A 20,675-nucleotide genomic window follows, 5' to 3' on the forward strand; every position below is an offset into this window, starting at 1 on the left:
TAATTCATGGATCAGTATGTACCTGTTACACTTGTGTTTATATACAGCTGGCATACTTTCACAGTGCGATAACAGAGTAATAAGTTCCATGTTCATATTCATGCCATGGTTACATCTATTGTAGAGATGTCGCAGAAGCAGTTGATTTGTTTTAATGTGAACAGTAGAACAGGAGAACCTGATTAATCTGCAACATATTAAACTAAAAATATTGTTGACTGTAAAATCAAATCCACTTTGGATGCATTCATTTCATTTTGTGTGTAATGCTTGATCTCGTTACATGTGTGTGGGGTCACAGTTCAGTACCTTTTCAGTACAGAGGAATATAAAAAGGTAGAAAATAGCATTGGTCTTTTGTTATTAAGAGTGTAAACATTCAATACGGCGTGCTGGTCATAACTGTTGCTGATTCCAGTTTGGTTGTGCTGCAGTGGAAAAAGAAAACAACCTATAGTATTCAGAGTACCAATGCTCATGCAGTACCTCTGGTCAGTTCAATCTTGATGATTTTGTCTGAACTTTTTTCATTTAACAAAATTTTCAAAGGATGTGTTGTGTTTCATTAATGGCAAAAATTAATTTTTACTTTTTACTTTGACTTTGAAAGTACATTTCAGAGCCTTTACTTTCTTACTTTTACTTGAGTAAAGGAGTTGAATCAGTACTTCTACTTTTACCAGAGTATTTTTTTACACATGTATCTGTACTTCTACTTAAGTACAGAATATGAGTACTTTTGCCAATTCTTTCATTTACATACGTTACAACTGAAAGTAAACAACTGTTTTTGAGTCTGACTAACCTGTGTAGAATGCACTCTACTTTGATGTATAATTAAAGCATTCAATGTCTTAAATGTACATGGACATTTTGAATACACACGTGGATAGCGGATGGTGCAACCAAAATGGGGATGTTCGAGTTTGTAATGGTTAAGCAGTTTCAGACCCCCCCCCCCCCCCCCTTACGCAGACACTCTGGTGCACCTCCCCAAAATTGTAACTCACCGCAGACAGTGCCGCAGATATCGTCGCAGGGAGGAGAGAAAGGAGGCCTCTGATTGGTCAACTCTACATCCGCTCTACACTATGCGTATTTCCGGTTTGCTAACCGGCTAATGGTGACGCTAACCGTGCTAACCGTGACGATTCTTTCGCCTCTCTGCCAGCTCCAGTAGTAGCAATATTTCTTCTATTTCTAGATCGATCAGCTGCATCTCAATCAAAGTGCGCATTCGTCCAGTCGCCATTGTTGTTGAATGACCTCCGTAACCGGAAGAGAAACACGCCACCCACCACACCAACAATCCTAGCTTGTTCGTGATTGTCCCTCTTGCGTTGTGGAGTTGAATTAACATAGCGCAGACCGCGCTTCAAAAGTAGGCATAAATCAAAAATAACTGCGTCATGTCTGCGACAAGCTCACTGCGACACACTGCTGCGAGAGTTTACACGGCCCTTTACACTGCCACATTCACCGGAGAGAGACACAAACAAGTTTTCTTGTTACAGAAATCAATGCCGCTTCAGTAATTCTCTTCTTCTAACTTAAATGCATACATTTAGTTACCAGTATATTAGGTACACCTTAAACTAATGCAGTTTAATAACAGAGTCCTGTATTAAATCCAGTGGTGTCAAAAGTACACACATTTGTTACTTAAAGGGGAACTCCGGGGCATTTGAAGCGCAATCCCATTGCTAGAGGTTGTCAAATACTGATAGTAGGACACAGAGAGGTGCAAATCGGCGCTCCCTGTGTGGAGATCGCGCTGTTTGCGTAGCCTGTCATGCGAGGCTAATACGTGGTGGCTAGGGGCAAGCGCTAACCCTTCCACGTAAAACAACAACTTGCACACTGCAGAAACGTCACACCACTTTATAAACCATCCGACAATAAAGTCACAAGCCTTACCATCAAAACCATACAAAACAATTATCTTCTCTAGAAAAACTGCGTTCAAGTATTTAAAACATTACAACAATATTACTGGGCATGTATTGTTGTAATGTTTTAAATACTTGAACGCAGTTTTTCTAGAGAAGATAATTGTTTTGTATATGGGATTATCGTCCATCGACTCTTTTGGGCTTTCACATGCGCGAGCGTACAACTAACCGGTGAGTTACATGCTGTTTATAAAGTTGTTTTGTAACGTCCCCATGCCAGTAATGTGAGAACCATGCATATGGTTTTGATGGTAAGGCTTGTGACTTTATTGTCGGATGGTTTATAAAGTGGTGTGACGTTTCTGCTGTGTGCAAGTTGTTGTTTTACGTGGAAGGGTTAGCGCTTGCCCCTAGCCACCACGTATTAGCCTCGCATGACAGGCTACGCAAACAGCGCAATCTCCACACAGGGAGCGCTGATTTGCACCCGTCTGTGTCCTACTATCAGTATTTGACAACCTCTAGCAATGGGATTGCACTTCAAATGCCCCGGAGTTCCCCTTTAAGTAGAAGTATAAATACTGCAGTTTAAAAACACTCTGGTAAAAGTTGAAGTATCAACTTGACCTCTTTACTCAAGTAAAAGTGAAAAAGTATGCGCTCCAAAACCTACTTAAAGTATAAAAGTATAAAGTAACCTTTAAATAAAAAATATATATATTTTTTTTAAAACCCACACAAAAAGGTAGATGCCACTATATGAATTGCAAGTTTAATTTGAAAACTGATTAATTCTACACCTGGGTCTTGGGTGAGCAGAGTTTGCATTGCATTTTCCACGAGTCATTTTTGCACCCGACTATTTCGAAAAATTCTTTGAGATAGGGCCAAGGATGAGGAAGGTCTTGTTGGTCTCCGTCTCCATCTCCCAATACGCTCTCGCCTGTGTCCGACCTTTCAAACATTTCGCCATCTTTTTCTGAATCCCACATTGTGGCGTGGCACACACTTCGCGCAGCTTCGGGTTTGCAGTTTGTAGAACACCTGCTTGCTTCTGATGAATGACGATTTCCTTGTGTGTCAGCACAAATTTGACGAATATCCTAACCGATGAGTGTTTGCGTTATTTGATTAATCCAATTACACTCATTCTCACTAGGTATGGATGGCGCACATAACGTGGAATACATAATCATTAAACTGAAGCCAAGAGTTAAAAAAAACAAAAACTGAAGCCAAGAGTAACGAGGCTGTTTGTTTTGAAAATGTAAGGAATAGAAAGTACAGATACTTGTGTGAAAATGTAATGAGTAGAAGTCAGAAGTGGGCAGAAAAATAAGTAATGGAGTAAAGTACAGATACCTAAAAAGTGTACTTAAGTACAGTAACGAAGTATTTGTACTTCGTTACTTGACCTCTGATTAAATCCTCCTTCATGAAGGTTAATTTTAATCCATTTTGTGATATATATTAAAGGTGATAGAGAATGGTTGAATGGGGCATTAATCCTTGTTCTGTGATGTGATATGTAGCCCAAAAAAAATTGGTTGGGTCTGTAATGGCTCAGAACCTCCCTAAAAGGCTCTCTGAAACAGCTGTTACTATGCTGGGTTTAGAATGCGTCTTTTTCCCTTATTGGCGTAGTTTCAGAGCTTATCTGGCAACCTCATTATGAAATGCAGGTAGGTGTTGGCGCTATTCGGTTGCCGTTGCTTGATTGGCTGCCCTTGCTCTCACTGAAAACAGAGCTATAGAGTAATACACTGACTGGAAAGAAAGCTCATCAGAATCAGAATTCGTTTTATTGCCATTGTTAGTGAACAGTGTTCACTAACTAGGAATTTGCTGCGGCGTAAGGTGCAAACATGTAACATAGGATAAAAAATAAAGAATAAAAATATATGAATATAAAATGTACAAGGTGTGTACAACAATACACAGTATCCAATATACAGAGCAACAACAGTGCAGCTTCATTAGTGCAATTTTAATGATGGTAAAGTGACTGGGGCAGGTTATGAGGTGATTATGAAGTGTTCAAAAGTCCGACTGCAAGGGGGAAAAAACTGTTTTTGTGACGGGAGGTTCTGGTCCGAATGGACCGAAGCCTCCTGCCCGAGGGGAGCGGTGCAAATAGAGAAGGGTCAGCTGTGATCCGACCTGCTCGCCCCACAGTCCTGGAGACGTGCAGGTCATGGATAGATGGGAGGTTGCAGCCGATCACGTTCTCAGCGGAGCGCACAGCTCGCTGCAGTCTTTGTCTGTCCCTGTTAGAACTGACCATCTACTGAGCAAAATTCCGACTGAAGCCTGCTCGGAATCGTGTAAGCTTTGTGAAACTGTACTCCGTGAAATGTGCAGAGCAAAGGAAAAGTCGGCGGTTGGGGATGCTGTTAAAAATAAATAAAAGCCATTGATCGTGAACATTGCTTTCCGGGGAAGAATATGTAACGATCGTAGTCCGCTTTCACAGCCTTGGAAGGCACACCTGTTCCTGTTTCTCGCCGAAGGGGCGTGTCTGAAACGGGGTGGCTGTGGATTTGGGTGTGGGGGGGCGATTGCTGAAAAAGTGACATCACTTTTTCACAAAAACGGATTGGGGAATATTCTGGGGGATATTAAAAAAAGGGGAGTACTTGAAACAGAGGTTCAGACACTTGCTGGCACTTCGTGTGTACTCCCCACAGCGGGAAGACTCAGAACTAACACCAAAAACGTGAAAAAGATGATTTTGATTCTCTATCCCCTTTAAGTACACCCAGGTTAGAATATATACCAGAAACACTTCTTTAAGACAGTTTCAACCAATGCTAAACATAACCATCTTTGTGAATAAGGATGTATTGCCAGACTGTTGCATTAAACTGCACTAATTTTATCTAGGAGTGGACGTAATAAATTGAAAATACAAATTCTTGCAAATATAGCTCACAGCAAAGCAAAAGCAAAGCAAGGCATCTTTATTTATACAGCGCATTTCATACCACAGGCAACTCAATGTGCTTTACATAAAGACAAGGCATTTAAAAGAACAGCATAAAGCAGCAATTTAAAGAGAAAAAAATAAAATTAAAATTAAAAACACAGTTAAAAGCAATTAAAGAAGAGGGGAAAAAGAAAGATATAAACTCAACCATAAGCACTCCGAAAGAGAAATGTTTTTAACCTGGATTTAAAAGTGCTTACAGTTGGGGCTGATTTCAGTTCTGCTGGTAGTTTGTTCCAGTTGTGTGCAGCATAACAGCTAAAAGCTGCTTCACCGTGTCTAGTTTGAACTCTGGGCTCCACTATCTGACCTGAGTCAGCAGATCTCAGAGCTCTACTGGGTTTATACTCTGCTAGCATTAGAGTATGGCAACCCGACCGAAGCCCGACGGGCCCGGTCGGAACCCGACGGGCCGGGCCGGACTCGGACAAAAAATTAGAATGTCTTGTCGGACTCGGGTCGGGCTCGAAAGCAAGCAGACATCGTGAAAATTATAAACAGCCAGAGGACAGGTTTCAGTTCATTGCAAATGTCAGTTTTTGTGATAAACATAAATAATTGAATATGCATAAATGAAAATGTTGGTAGGCTATTCGTGCCTCATGTTGTGCAGCATGCATCTGTGTGCATCTGTGGTCTGTGCATGCTCGGTGCGCACGCACGCATATCGAACATTCGAACAACTTTACATTAAACACGTGCGATCAGTGCAGCCGGGCTCAGTTGGCTGGACGCGCTATGGAGGACATTAAAAGAAAAATAGCTTCTGGAGAACTGAAAGTCGTGGAAAATGAGAGGGGGAAATCCACTGTGTGGAAAGCTTTAAGCTATAATGGATTATGGTGGATAATGGTGCGCTGTCACCAATGTGTATTTACTGATTAGGGTGCGCCGTCTTGCGTTGGTCACTGGTCTCGGGCTTCCGGCGGGCTCGGACACAAATATTTTAATTAATCTCGGGCTCGGGTCAGATTTGAGAACTTTTGTCGGTTGAGGGCCGGGCTTGGACAGAAAAATCCGGCCCGAGCCAGGCTCTAGCTAGCATGTCATTCATGTATTCTGGACCTAAACCATTCCGTGATTTGTAGACGAGCAGCAGAACTTTAAAATCTATTCTGTATCTGACCGGGAGCCAATGTAAAGACTTGAGAACTGGGGTGATGTGATGTGATCTCTTTGTTCTGGTTAAAACTCGGGCTGCAGCGTTCTGAATGAGCTGCAGCTGTTTGAGACTCTTTTGGGGGAGTCCAGTCAGAAGACCGTTACAGTAGTCAAGTCTGTTGGAGATGAAAGCATGAATCAGCTTCTCCTGATCTGTTTGGGACATGAAACCCTTAATTCTGGATATGTTCTTAAGTTGATAAAAGGCTGATTTGGTGACTGATTTGATATGATTGTTGAAGGTCAGGTCTGAGTCTATCAGCACGCATGCAAAATGTTATAGGTAAATCTTTCAGAAATCGGTATCATCATAGCCAGGTTGCCAGAAAGTCTCAAAAATCTACTTAAACTACATTAAGTAAATTGACAAAAGTATTTGAGCAATACTTACCATTTAATACAGAGCCTTTGAAACACTCAAGGTCACAGGTCTCAACCATAGAAACACCAAACACCTATCCAGAAAAGAAGAAAAGATACATTATTTTTAATCTTATTATTCTCACTCGTGATGAAACTTTAGAGAATGTTTTTATTCTCATTTTTTGCATGTTAAAACAAGCTTACCAGGGTCTGATGAAATTGAGTTTAAAAATAACAAGGTATTTAGCAACCTGACAAAACCAAATACAACGTTTGTGAGCTCTGGTTGATGTAAGTCCATATTTAGATATTTAACATAAAATTAAACTAAATACCAAAAATGGTTATGTTTGGCGACCTTGACTTTCCATGTGGTGGCAGCTAACATGCCTGGGTTAGCTATTACCCCGTGTTACCCCAACTAATGCTCACTATTACCTCCAAAATCATCCTTCTGAAGAGCAAAGACGAGCTGAGTTGTACTAACTAAATATCTAATATTTCACACTACAAAAACACACGATACAATTTTGCAAAAGATTTACATACATAATAAGATATTCGCGGGCATTAGCATTGCTAACTACAGTGATTGTTAGCTAACCCTTGCATTCACTCTGTTGCTCGATGTTACAGGTAAAAAAACTACATACTGAAAACAATGCATCTAAAGTGACTACCTCTAACTCTGACCGAAATATAATAAGTTTTAATTGCATTTACCTTATATAGAGCACTCCACGTCCACAGTAATGTATCCATAGGCCAGTGGGTGAGAAAATGGCGGATCGTTTCGCGATGTTAACGTTTTCCGAGGAGGCGGAGTTTCCAGACAAAAATGTACTTCTTCCTTAGTTGCTAACATAACTGAGGCATGAAGATGTTACATCCCTCGTGATTAAGAAAATTCTACACTACTGAGATGTGTTTAACCCTTGCCTGTGGAATAAGCTGCCAGTAAATGTCCGGGAAGCAGACACCCTTTCCACTTTTAAGACCAGGCTTAAAACTTTCCTTTTTGATAAAGCTTATAGTTAGGGATGGCTCAGGTGATCCTGAAACATCCCATAGTTAAGCTGCTATAGGCCCAGCCTGCTGGGGGGCCTCATCTGTCACACCTTTCCTCACTTTACTCTCTTTATGTATATGTGACATTTTTGTGGTCATTAACTCGTGTTTCCCTGTTCCAACAGATATCCTTTGAATGGTGTTACAGTGTTTGTTGTCCCCTCTTTTCTGTCTTCTCAAACCCCGGCTGGTGGAGGCGGATGGCCACCCTTCCTGAGTCTGGTTCTGCCAGAGGTTTCTTCCTGTTCAAAGGGAGTCGTTTCTCTCCACAGTCGCCTCAGGCACGCTCAGGACGGGAGATTGGACTGAAAACAAGTTTCAGTGCAATCTGTTGGTTTCCTTAGCTAGGAAATTGTTTTTGAATTGGCTCTATATGAATGAATCGAATTATTTTTAAATTAATTATGATTACAATGAATTGAATTCCAATTGGCTTGAATTAGATGATATTATTGAAGTGCCTTGATGTGACATCTGTTGTAATTTGGCGCTATATGAATAAACTGAACTGAATTAGAAGGGGAACATAAATCAGTTGCGTTTTATATTTGAACTGCATATTTATAAATTGAACAAGCCCACTTCTCCCGTTTTTTCAGTGTAAGTCGTGTTAGCCATGGAACAGCTTTTGCTAACATTTAGCAACCTCCTGTTAACTTATTTGTTTACCATCAGATGTAAGGGAGACTTAGTAGGTCCCTTAGCAGACATCTTCTCCCACAGTCCTCTTCTAACATAGCGCACGGTGGTCCCAGCCAGCTCAAATTCTCCTGGAAGCTCAATCTTCCAGTCGCTGTTGATGGATCTGTTGCTGTCCTTTAAGGCTGTAAAGAAAGAGCTTCTATTTTCAATCACAATATGGTTTTTGGCACACATACAGCTCATTCTAATGTTGCATATCAATTGCTTTTTGTCATGGATTTGATTATAAACTAGAAAATTTCTGAAGAAATTTAGAAGGGGCCTGCCAAAGTGTGCGTATCGCTCAACCAATCACGGCTGCTCAGGAAAGGTTCGCAAGGCCTAAACAAGAAGCATTCAAGCCTAAATGGCATCAAAGCCGTTTAAATTAAAAAAATTAAAGCGGCGAACTGTCCCTTTAAAGAGGCGAACTGTCCCTTTAAAGAGGCGAACTGTCCCTTTAAATCGGCGAACTGTCCCTTTAGAGAGGCGAACTGTCCCTTTAAAGAGGCGAACTGTCCCTTTAGAGAGGCGAACTGTCCCTTTAAAGCGGCCAACTGTCCCTTTAAAGAGGCGAACTGTCCCTTTAAAGCGGCAAACTGTCCCTTTAAAGCGGCCAACTGTCCCTTTAAAGAGGCGAACTGTCCCTTTAAAGAGGCGAACTGTCCCTTTAAAGCGGCAAACTGTCACTTTAAAGAGGCGAACTGTCCCTTTAAAGCGGCAAACTGTCCCTTTAAAGAGGCGAACTGTCCCTTTAAAGAGGCGAACTGTCCCTTTAAAGAGGCGAACTGTCCCTTTAAAGCGGCGAACTGTCCCTTTAAAGCGGCCAACTGTCCCTTTAAAGAGGCGAACTGTCCCTTTAAAGAGGCGAACTGTCCCTTTAAAGCGGCAAACTGTCACTTTAAAGCGGCCAACTGTCCCTTTAAATGGGCAAAGGACTGTCTGGGCCACTAATAGCCTTGTTTATATGGTAATTAATCTCCCTCCCCAGCTGCTGCTTCACTAATTATATGAGACCCAGGCTTCTCAGAGACAAAAAACCTCTACGAACAGATGCTTCCCATTCGGAAACCGTAAGAGCTACGGAAAAAATTCTCGCAGAATGAGCGAGGGACGCCTTTGGACTTCAATATTCCCGCGTTTCAGATCTGTAGCACATTCACAGTGAAAGCACGGATGAGAGAAAGAAGGGCTGCAGGAGCTGCTGAGATTCTGAGAATTGGATGAATTAAAATGGGGATTTGAGGTCTTTGAGCCCCGACATCACTTTGCTCTGAGGGGCTCTGAGAGCAAACGGTCAGCCCTAGATGAAATATGAAAACATTTTATGAATCCCAACATGCGTGCCTATATTATGACAGTACATAATGGCAGTGGAGCGATATTTGTAGGCGTGAGGGCGATTCGAAAATGAATCTGAGGTCAGAACTCTTGCTCTTCCCAGACTCTAATGAAATGGCAGTTGTGCTCTAAAAATTCAAATTTTGCAGATTTTGGCCAAAACTTTGGGTCGCTTGGAGGCATGCTGTGGGAAATCCGTAGCAGGTATCGACATGGCGTCTTCACTTCTGAACACAGCACGGACGTATCTACAAACTGACATTTGAATGGCGTTTCTAGGCTAATACATGATGACACAGTAACTGCTTAAAATTTTGGGTTTTTTTATGATTTTTCCAGGTCATCCCCCTGTTTATTCCTAGGGGGGCTTTGGGGGGCTGTTTTTTGCTTATTACGTCGCCATGGTAACTCCAATCTTCAATAAAAGTAATAGCCCGTGAAAACTCATCGAACCGGTCGTTTTGATATATATATTGTTGGGATGTGCAGGCCCATAGGGCCCGCATTAATGTGGACGGAAGAATAAATATAGCCTACCTATAAATAAATAAAGAGATACGTTTTCAATGTTAAATCCCATAGACTTTTGCCAACGGAATAGTAATAGGTAACCTGACTCACGTCATCTGGCTGCGTTCACCAACTACACGCGGGGGCGTTCCCTTTCCTCACACAACCATCTGAGGAGCCTGGGAGTCATATGTGTTTCGTCCGATTAGAAAATAATCAGAGCCAATCATTAATCGCTGGGTGGGACTTTGGATGAATGGGCGGCGTTATGGCCGCCCATTCATGCTCCAGAGGGCGGGAGTCAGGTAAGCTCTGAGCTACGTCACGGGTTGAGTCATTGGGAGTGGCTGCAGTGGCGTGTCAGTCAAGATGACGGACAGATTCTTCATCCAATCACATGCACGAGTTTTAGAAAAAATAGCCCCATTTGAAATCATGTCGGTTGTAGGCTCGTCCCAGATGGTATGCGAATACCAGAGGGCGGGAGTCAGGTAAAGTAATAGGTGCCTTGCCATGCATTACTTCGCAATGCTATGCAGTGCTCTCCTATGCAATGCTATGGCAGGCCCCAATGATCTGTTTATCTATATAGCCTACTTATATTCTACAGTAGTGTTGAATTGAAACTCAAACAGTTTTGGTCAGAATCAAAGGTATGTCTTAATTCTGGGTACAGAATATTTGATAACCTGATGAGATACAAATTAGTAAATTGTATATTTAAGCATCCCTAAAGTTACTGAAAAAGAAAAGCAAAAAAAAGACAACAAAAAAGCTTTTATATTGGTAAATGGAATATTTAGATGTACCATGTCTGTGGAAAACATAATGCATGATAATATAAATGCTCTGCTATTTTTGTATTTTGGTTTCATAATTCCACATTGGCAACATAGTGTTCTGCGAACAGAGGAGACCCGGCAAGATGGCGTGCTGAGCAGTCGCGCCTTTGGTATGCTCTGCAAGCCTAGCCCCAAATTGCTGCAAAATTGAAATATTCTCCCAAAGTTTACCGAATTTTTAGTCAGCTGAAGCCGGAAAAATGATGTTCAAGGAATTTCAAGCCTCGGGAAGTGAAATAAAGTCAACGCTGGAAATAGGGGCTGAGGTGAGCCTAGCGTCGGCTAACGAAGCTTCGGCTAACGAAGCTTCGGCTAACGAAGCTTCGGCTAACGAAGCTAACATTAACGGTCACCAAGAAGAAACTGAGGATATGGAAGCAAGTGGCACTGTGGTAAGAAGACGACAACACAGCCCTCCATCCTATGCCACTGGCTCAGCTAAGAAACAAAAGGGAATGCCGAAAATAATGCAGGAATCCGTGTCTAATGGTGACGTCCTAGCTGCTATCCAGAACTTAACGGCATTAGTAGAGGGCTTCGGTATACAGCTGAAACAGAACAACATCATGATAGCTAACGTCGCAAAGACAGCAGAGTTTAACTCCGCGAACATTAAAGAAGAACAAGAAAAGACCAAAGTACTTGAAACTGCTGTGCGGGAACTACAGAAAGAGAATTTGGAGCTGAAAGAGAAAACCGAGGAATTGGAGCGATATTAAAGAAGGTGGAACCTCCGACTGAATGGGCTCGCCGAAACGGAGGGGGAGAATACCCGACAGGTGGTAGCAGAGCTAATTTCAAGGATGATACCAGAATGGTCACACAAACTGGATATAATTCTGGGCACGGTTCACAGACTGGGCAAACCGAAACCAGGAAAAACTCGTCAGATCATCTTACAATTCACCTCAAGAACCCACCGTGACGCACTTTGGAAACAAGCGAAGGACGACAGGGTGTGCGCCGAGATGACGGTACGCTTCAAAGAGGACCTCACCAAAGCGGAACGCGATGCGCTCAGTGTGCTCTGGCCAAAGATTGAGAGAGCGAGGCAGCAGGGGATGAAGGCGTTCTTCAGAGGACCCTTCGGATTCATCAACGGACAACGCATTCGGGAATAGGAGAGGTGAACGGTATACCAGCTGACTTTGATAAAAAAAATAAATAAAGGGAGGAAAATGTTTATTAGGGGCGTTGCTGAAAGTAAAATCTTACTGTTTCTTCAACGGCAGGTGCTTGAGTTAAAGCCACTAGAGTAGCCTGTTTGGCTCTATCATTTTATTTTATTTTATTTAAATCATTTTGTTTATGTCGTTTACCACAGAAGTTTCTGTTATATCTTTAAATGTAAGGGGTCTTAAAGACAACACGAAAAGGAAAGCTTTGTTTTTGTTTTGCAAAGGGCAGAAAAGTACTTTCACGTTTATACAGGAGACGCATTCTATGAGGGAGGATGAAACATTTTGGACACAGCAATGGGGAGAGAAGATTTTTTTCAGTCATGGCACAGAACGGTCAGGAGGAGTGGCAATTCTGCCAAATAACTGTTCTGGGAAACACTTGCATGTAAAGGCAGACGAACATGGACATTGGTTGATTGCAGTGATGGACTTAAATGACTCAAGGCTCATTTTACTGAATGTGTATGGGTACAACAACAGACAGAAGAATCTGGACTTGTTAAAGGTCTTATCAAACGAAATAGAGAGATGCAAACTATCTTACCAGTGCGAAAATGTTTTATTAGGAGGGGATCTTAACGTGGTAAACGATGAATGGTTGGATAGGTCTCCCCCAAGAGGCCATACTTTCACACCGAATAAGACATTCCAAGAATTCTGTCATTCAAATGCGCTACAAGATGCATGGAGGCACTACAATGGTAACAAAGTACAATTTTCTTGGGTTCAACCAAATGGGAATCATAGGTCTAGGTTGGATTACTGGTTGCTATCAGACCCTCTTTTAGGACTGGTGTCTGAGGTTAACATGTCAGCAGCTCCACTGACAGATCATTCAGTTATATCTCTGGTACTAAAACCCCCTGAACAACAATTTCATTCTAAGGGTTACTGGAAATTCAACTCAGAGTTACTTTCACATGATGGTTACTGTACAGGTATTGAGCAACTTATAAAAGAGGTTAGAGATATGGATGACTTTTCCTCTTACATACAGAAATGGGAATTCTGTAAGTATAAAATCAGGCAATATTCAATTGCCTACAGTAAAAATCTTAAAATGTCCCAAAGACAGGAGGAACTGAAACTCATTAAGGAGCTGAACACTACATGCAACAAGCCCACACTTACAGATAATGACAAACAAACTCTATTGACACTGCAGACAAAGTTGGATGATATGTATGCTAGAAAAGCAAAAGGTGCTTCTGTTATATCTCGGGCTAAATGGATTGAAGAGGGGGAAAAAAACTCAGCATATTTCTGTCGCCTTGAAAAAACCAGACAGCAAAGGAATGAAATAAGTTCCTTATTGATTGATAATAACCTATGCAAGGATCAAAATGTTATTTCTAAAGAGATTCTAACTTTCTATAGACAACTGTATACTGCAAAGTGCTCAGAGAACGAGACACTCACTTTCTTTGAAGGCATGAAACACCACATTCCACAAATTACAGAAGTATTCAGGGACACTTGTGATGGAGAGTTACAAATTCAAGAAATGGATGCAGTTATCAGTAAAATTAAAATGAACAAATCTCCAGGTGTTGATGGCTTAACTGCCAATTTCTACAAACATTTTTGGCCAGTCTTGCGCCATTTTCTTTTCCACACTTTCCTTGACATATTAAACAGTCACACACTTTCCCCAACCATGAAACAGGGGATTATAATACTAATTCCCAAACCAGGGAAAAATTCAATGGTTTTAGATAATAGAAGACCTATTACACTTCTCACAACAGACTACAAGATTTTAACTTATGTTTTTGCAAACTGTCTTAAAACAGGTATTGAACAATGTGTTAGTGAGTCTCAGTCAGGCTTCATGAAGAATAGATCTATTCATAATAACATCAGGTTAATTCAGGACATTATAGATTACAGTGATATGATAGAAGATGAAGGTTTTATACTCTTCTTAGATTTTTTCAAAGCATTTGATACTTTAGAACATAACTTCCTCCTTCAGTCTCTTGAATACTTTGGATTTGGGAATGGGTTCTGTAATTTTGTCAAGACATGCTATAAGGACATAAATAGTCAGAGGGGAACCCTCAGGGCCTTCTACGCCTTCAGAGAAGGCCTTAAAAAATTCTGAACAAAAACATATTAGTATTAAATAATAATATATGTATACATAAAAAAACTCAATCACTCTCATTTAATTTAATACAATACATTTAATACTACATTCTCGCTAATCTATGTTCCAAAGTTAAGTTTACTGTCAAATTCACATCGGCAATGAAAGGGTTACTGTCCTGAAACATACTATCCAATCAGAATCGTCCATCTCTATCGAAGCAAGATTAACCGGCTCATTAATTGGTTAGGACTTCACGCATCTCGGGGAAGGCCAAGTTATGTGTTTTGGTTTGGAGAGTGATGGGAAAATTGACCAATCACGGTTTGATTTGAAGTGGGCGGGACAAAAAAAAAAGATCGTAGGCCTTCGTGAAGTCCAAAAAGCGTGCAGAGTGGAGCGGTTGACGTTCAAACTTTTGTGTGTGCGCCAGTACTTCCGGTGAAAACTTCCGGTGATTTGACAGCTAGCGCGTCAGGTTAGGGCCAGTGGCCGTAAACAAAGGTTAACTTATAGCCGAGAAGAAAGATGATAATATAACGTAGCTAAAAAGACTAGCTTTCTTCAGTAGCCTAATGCTTACCGATTTAGCAAGCCTAGCAGCCTCGTTGCTAATGCTAGCCGCAGTAACGTTACCAAACATACCCGACGTCAAGGAGTTGGCTGAGCAGGGGCAAGATTATATGGCTGGCAGAGTTAACTTCATAATGGGTGAGTGCAGGTTTCATTCACTTGCTTTCATTCTTTCACAGGATTGATTCACTTCATTGGTTTATCCGATTGCTGGCCGCTGAGCCATTATGTGTCTGGGTTTGTGTAGGTTACTGATCATGGTTGTTAGCAGTCGATAGTGTGTGTGAGTGTGTATTTTTTCTATGGGTGCGTGCCATTGACTGTATGAGCGGTCTGTGCTCGTTTTTCATTTATTTAATTAGATTGGAGATACTTTATTAATCCCGAAGGAAATTAAATTTTGTCGGAAGACGAGACCAAGGTTGTGGCTAGCTTGGATAGCCTTTTTTCCCGCAATGATTTTTTTTTTTCTTCAGCAATGAGGGCTGAGGTGAAGGCCCAGCCGTAGTGCTCACGGTTCGCTACTGTAAATAGTTGTAAATGTTGCTCTTCCCAGCGGAACAACTACACGTTTTCCAATTCAAGCAGGGGTTAGACAAGGCTGTCCAATTAGCCCATACTTATTTATCTTGGCAGTAGAAATGTTGGCTATTCATATTAAAAATTACACAAAACTAGCAGCACTCCGTGTGCAGGACACAGAGCTCATCATTAGTCAATTAGCGGACGACACAACAATTTTTCTGAGGGATAAACATCAAATCCCAGTGGCGATTAAAGGGATTGAAAGATTCTCCAAAGCCTCAGGGTTGCACCTTAATCTCACCAAATGTGAGCTCATGCCTATCAAACAATGTGAAGAGTTGGTCATTAATAGTATACCAGTTAAAAAGGAAATAAAATACTTGGGCATTCACATAACTAATGACAAACAGAGAAGAATCAAGCTTAATATAACAGACACCATTCAGAAGGGGAAAACAAGGCTGGACATGTGGCAGCAAAGAGACTTGTCTGTTTTTGGCAGGGTATACCTAACAAAAATGGAATTTTTATCTAGATGCATCTATCCTTCACATTCCTTAGCCATCCCAAAAGATGAAATCAAAGCGATTAATCACGCTAATTTCAGCTTTGTATGGAGGAATAAAGCCCACTATTTAAAAAAAGCATACATTGTCAAAGACTTTAAAGAGGGGGGGTTAAAAGTCATAGACTTTAACTGTTTAAATGGTATGATTAAACTTAACTGGATTAAGGAGTATTTGAAAAACAGTGAAGCCTTTTGGTACTGTATACCCAGACTGTTGTTTAATAGAGTTGGTGGTTTGCCTTATCTCCTGTCATGTGACTTTGCCACTCCAAAATTACCCATCAAATTGTCAGACTTTCACCAGCAAGTTCTAATGTACTGGAAACTTATATACAAGCACAACTTCACACCCCATTCTTCCCCTATTTGGAATAATAGATATGTTACATTGAGTCGTAAATCCTTGTATATAAAAGAATGGAAAGAAAATAATATTTGGTCCATATTGGATATTTTGGATGCTGAAGGGAACATTTTCTCGTATAATACATTTTGTGTTAAGTATGGGTTTACTCCACCGAAACGTCAATTTAACAACATCATTAAAGCTATCCCTGAATGTTTGATTAAAACTATCCAAAATCATTTGAAATATGACAGTTTACATCCCAAGTTACCTGGTTTAAGTGTGAAAGGTGTGCACCTACTAGATATTAAAAATACAAACAACTTTATAAGAGAATGCTTCCGAGAAGAATTTTACCCGGTGAGACCAATAAGAAAGACAACTTGTTTCACTGAAAGTCAATTAGTTACACTCAGGACTAAATTTTTGAAGTTCCCTATTCCTCCAAAAGCAAAAGAGGTGCATTTTAAAACCATGAATAACATTTATCCATCAAAAGAATTGCTTCACCACAGATTTAATATAGACTTAGAACTGTGTGTGTTCTGCAAGAAAGAAATGGATGCAACTGTACACATTTTCAGTGAATGTATGGTAACACAAAGTTTTTGGGTTGCTGTGATGAACTGGTTGGCAATACCTGGGCCTAGACTTACAGCTGAAGAAATACTATTTGGCACCACAAGGGGAAACTCAGACGAGAATTATATGGTGAATGTTGTTATAATTTTAGGTAAATTCTTTATTCATAAAACTAGATTTCTAAAAACGTTCCCTCACTTTATAGTATTTGAGAAAGAGTTAAATACATACTGTAGCTCACTTAATAAAATGACAAGCAAGAAAGCAATTGAACTTAAAAATATTATCTGCAATTTTATCTAACAGCCCTTATACGTGTAGAAATGAAATTACTGTGGTGGTTGTGTTTTTTTTGTTTTTTTTTTCTCCTTGTTTTGTGTGTTTTTTTTTTTAATGTTTTTGCTTTGTGACTATATACGGTATATGATGTATTGTAAAGTTCTTTAAAATACGATTTAAGAAGCATGTAACATGTATTGACTTATGATTGTAAGTGTACACTGGTACACATGCTTGTATTGAGAATTAATTGCAATAAAAAAAGTAAATAAAAAAAAAAAAAGTGTTCTGCGAACAAATTCTTGAAATCCAATTCAGAACAAATGGACAGAAAGTGAATTGATGGTGGTTTATCACATTAAAATGGAATAAGTCCAGTTTTATGAGTCTCTGGCTAACAAGGAGCTGAGCCTGAGACATGAGATATGTCAATTAAAACAATAGGGTGGTAACGGGAAACGGACAGGTTGACCAAGGAAGACGTCAAAGCGCCAGGATTGAAAACTGAAACCACTATGTTTTAAAACAGGAAATGCAACGGGGAAAAAAAGGAATGAAGGATGATATGGGCTTGATGGTAAAGGGCCAGGGGAGATGACAGTCATTACCTCTACAGGAAATGCACAGGTGGACTCTGAAATTCTGAACACTTTTCTCATGCCATCAATCGAAAGGAGGTTTTGGGATGCTGAGCTCATATTCTTCGAATAATAATGCATCTCTCCACTAAGCACAGAGCATTCAAGATTTTCTTCAGGAAAGACATATCAACTCAGTGACATGGCCAGTAAACAGTCCAGATTTATGGTGGAAACTGAAAAACATGTCAAGGAGCTGGGACAAACATTGTTTTCCTCACAATTAAGTGATTCCATATTTTTTCTCTACCTAATTTGAATGACAATGGATATATTTAATTTATTTAATCAATTTCAATTTCAAGTTATATTTTACAAAACAAATCACAAATATGTTACAAAACCATTTAACATTCTGGCTTTGTAAAACTACAGGAAAGAAGCATTCCACATCATTTAAGTTCAGTTCAGTTTTATTCATAAAGCACCAAATCAAACCAAATGTCATTTCAAGGCACTTCAAAGATTCATCCAATTCAAGCCAATTATAACCCAAATAATTGTAATACCGTCATAATCCAATCCAATGTCGTATTGTTGAGCTATACTTGTTGGCTGTAGTTCCCCCGTGCAGCCGAGTGCTGCATAACTTCTTCTACTCTCTCTGCCCTCTTTCCTGTCTTCCTACTTTCAAATAAAGTTCACCATTGGACAAAAAAAATTTGAATGAGTTGAATCCACATCTCTGAAATCCATCGGAATTTCTTTTAAAAGGGGGACACAATCAGAACCTGTTCCCTTTGCTGGAGTGTTATGGACCCTTTATGTGAAAAGAATCAGGCTGAATTTTCTTCTGACCTATTTTCCATATGATATTTACCAGTTGGCTGGTGTTTTAATAACCAGGTCAGTTCAACACATGACTTATGATGAGAATGTGCCTGAAAGATGGATCCATATGCACTGTCCTTGGCTGAACTGCAGACAAGGGAAACACAAATTGTAAGTTTGCGAATTGCCAGTCAAGTATTCAGTTTGCTGTGTGCTAGTGCAAGCTCTGAGGCTAGTTACCGTATGCTCCCTCATACAGTAATAACACGCCTCATGGGATATTAAGTACAACTGATGTCACTGACATTTAGTAAGGCCACAAGAAATTGTGTAATTTAATTAGATTTAATAACTCGTAATAATTATCTAATTATAATAATTTAATAGCTTTGTTTAGCTTTGTTTGTTGATAATTAAAAGTCAAATCTGATATTACAATACCTTGATAGAAAAAAAGATTTGATAGGGAGTGTCCATCATTCTGTTTGGATATGAATATGGTGTACATGGGAGAAAATATGTTTTTTTTTTTGTGGCATATGTGTATCTCTGTGGGTTTGTCAGACCAGGCTATTTGGCTAAAGTATGCAAAACCTTTGCCAATTTAGTTGGAGAAATGCTTGCTGCTCTATCCAGTGCAGAATCTTGGAGTAGATTACATTCCACCTAGTATGATATTCAAATTCAAATTCAAAAATACTTTATTTATCCCAGAGGGAAATTAAATGTTGATGTAACTCAATTAAATCAAGGAGTTACTATAGATGCTGATGGCTGTAGGCAGGAAAGATTTCCTGTAGCGGTCCGTTTTGCATCCAAACTGAAGAAGCCTTTGACTGAAGAGACTCTGTTTTCCGATAACAGTCTCATGGAGAGGATGTTCAGGGTTGTCCATAATTCTCTTGATTTTATGCAAAATCCTTCTTTGCATTATTGTCTCCAGAGGTTCCACAGTCGTCCCCAGAACAGAACCAGCCTTCCTTATCAGGTTGTTGAGTCTTTTTAGGTCCCCGGTTCTGATGCTGCTGCCCCAACAGATGACGCAAGAGGAAATGACGCTCTCAACAACAGACTTGTAGAAGATCTGCAACATCTTGTTGCAAACCTTGAAGGACCTTAGCTTCCTCAAGAAGTACAGTCTGCTCTGTCCTTTCTTGTAGATGGCTTCACTGTTGTGTCTCCAGTCCAGTCTGTTGTCCACATGAACACCAAGGTATTCCTCAACCACCTCCACTTCTTCTCCCATGATGGAAACAGGGTTTGATCTGACCCCGTTTCTCCTGAAATCTACAATCATCTCCTTTGTTTTGTTAACATTCAAGATGAGATGATTGTTCCCACACCATGCCACAAAGCGGTCCACCAGCTCTCTGTACTCAGCTTCTTGTCCATCTCTGATACACCTGACAACTGCAGAGTCATCTGAATATTTCTGTAGATGACAGGAGTCTGACTTGTACTGGAAGTCTGAAGTGTACAGAGTGAAAAGGAATGGTGAGAGTACAGTCCCCTGTGGTGCTCCTGTGCTGCTGATCACCTGGTTAGACACACAATTCTTCAGTCTGACAAACTGTGGTCTGTTTGTCAGGTAGTCATTAATCCATGTGATTGTTGAGGCCTCCACCTGAGTCTTCTGGAGTTTCAGACGAAGCAGATCAGGCTGAATTGTGTTAAATGCACTGGAGAATTCAAAGAACATGATCCTCACAGTGCTGCCTGCTTTGTCCAGATGACGGTGGGTTTGTTGAAGCAGGTGTATGATAGCGTCTTCAACTCCAACTCCATGGCGATAAGCAAACTGCAGGGGGTCCTGATATGTGCTGGTTTGCTTACACAGGTGGGTCAACAGGAGTCTCTCCAGGACCTTCATGATGTGGGATGTCAGGGCAACAGGTCTGTAGTCATTGATGTCTGAAGGGTGAGTTTTCTTTGGTACCGGAACCAGACAGGATGTCTTCCACAACAGTGGTACCTTCTCTTGGGTCAAGCTAAGGTTGAAAAGGTGTTGCAGAATCCCACAGAGCTGCTCTGCAGAGGCCTTCAGGACTCGGGGGCTGACACCATCTGGACCTGCAGCCTTGTTCCGGTTTAGTCTCTCCAACTGCCTCTTCACCTGACTTCTAGAAACAGAAAAGTGGGAGGGGGAGGCAAAGGGGACAGCAGCATCTCCTGATTTGGTTGAAGACAAACTAGTGGAAGCAGAAGAATCCATGACTGAGGTGGAGGTGGAGATGTTACAGGAAAGCTGTGAGTCAGAGGAGGGTGGGATGTCTCTTTGG

At 40.7% G+C, this 20,675-nt stretch overlaps 1 protein-coding gene across 2 annotated transcripts in view; it reads right to left on the minus strand.

Moving 5' to 3' along the window:
• The window catches only part of adamts17 (ADAM metallopeptidase with thrombospondin type 1 motif, 17), a 224,415-nt gene that overhangs the window by 50,389 nt on the left and 153,351 nt on the right, over positions 1 to 20,675 (minus strand). For both annotated transcript variants that reach the window (XM_075458750.1, XM_075459484.1), the window contains one exon: positions 8,140 to 8,294. In XM_075458750.1, the coding sequence (XP_075314865.1) occupies positions 8,140 to 8,294 (155 nt within the window). The remainder of the gene's footprint in view (positions 1 to 8,139; positions 8,295 to 20,675) is intronic.

Source organism: Odontesthes bonariensis, chromosome 1 (genome assembly GCF_027942865.1).
Source record: "Odontesthes bonariensis isolate fOdoBon6 chromosome 1, fOdoBon6.hap1, whole genome shotgun sequence".
Taxonomy (NCBI): Eukaryota; Metazoa; Chordata; class Actinopteri; order Atheriniformes; family Atherinopsidae; genus Odontesthes; species Odontesthes bonariensis.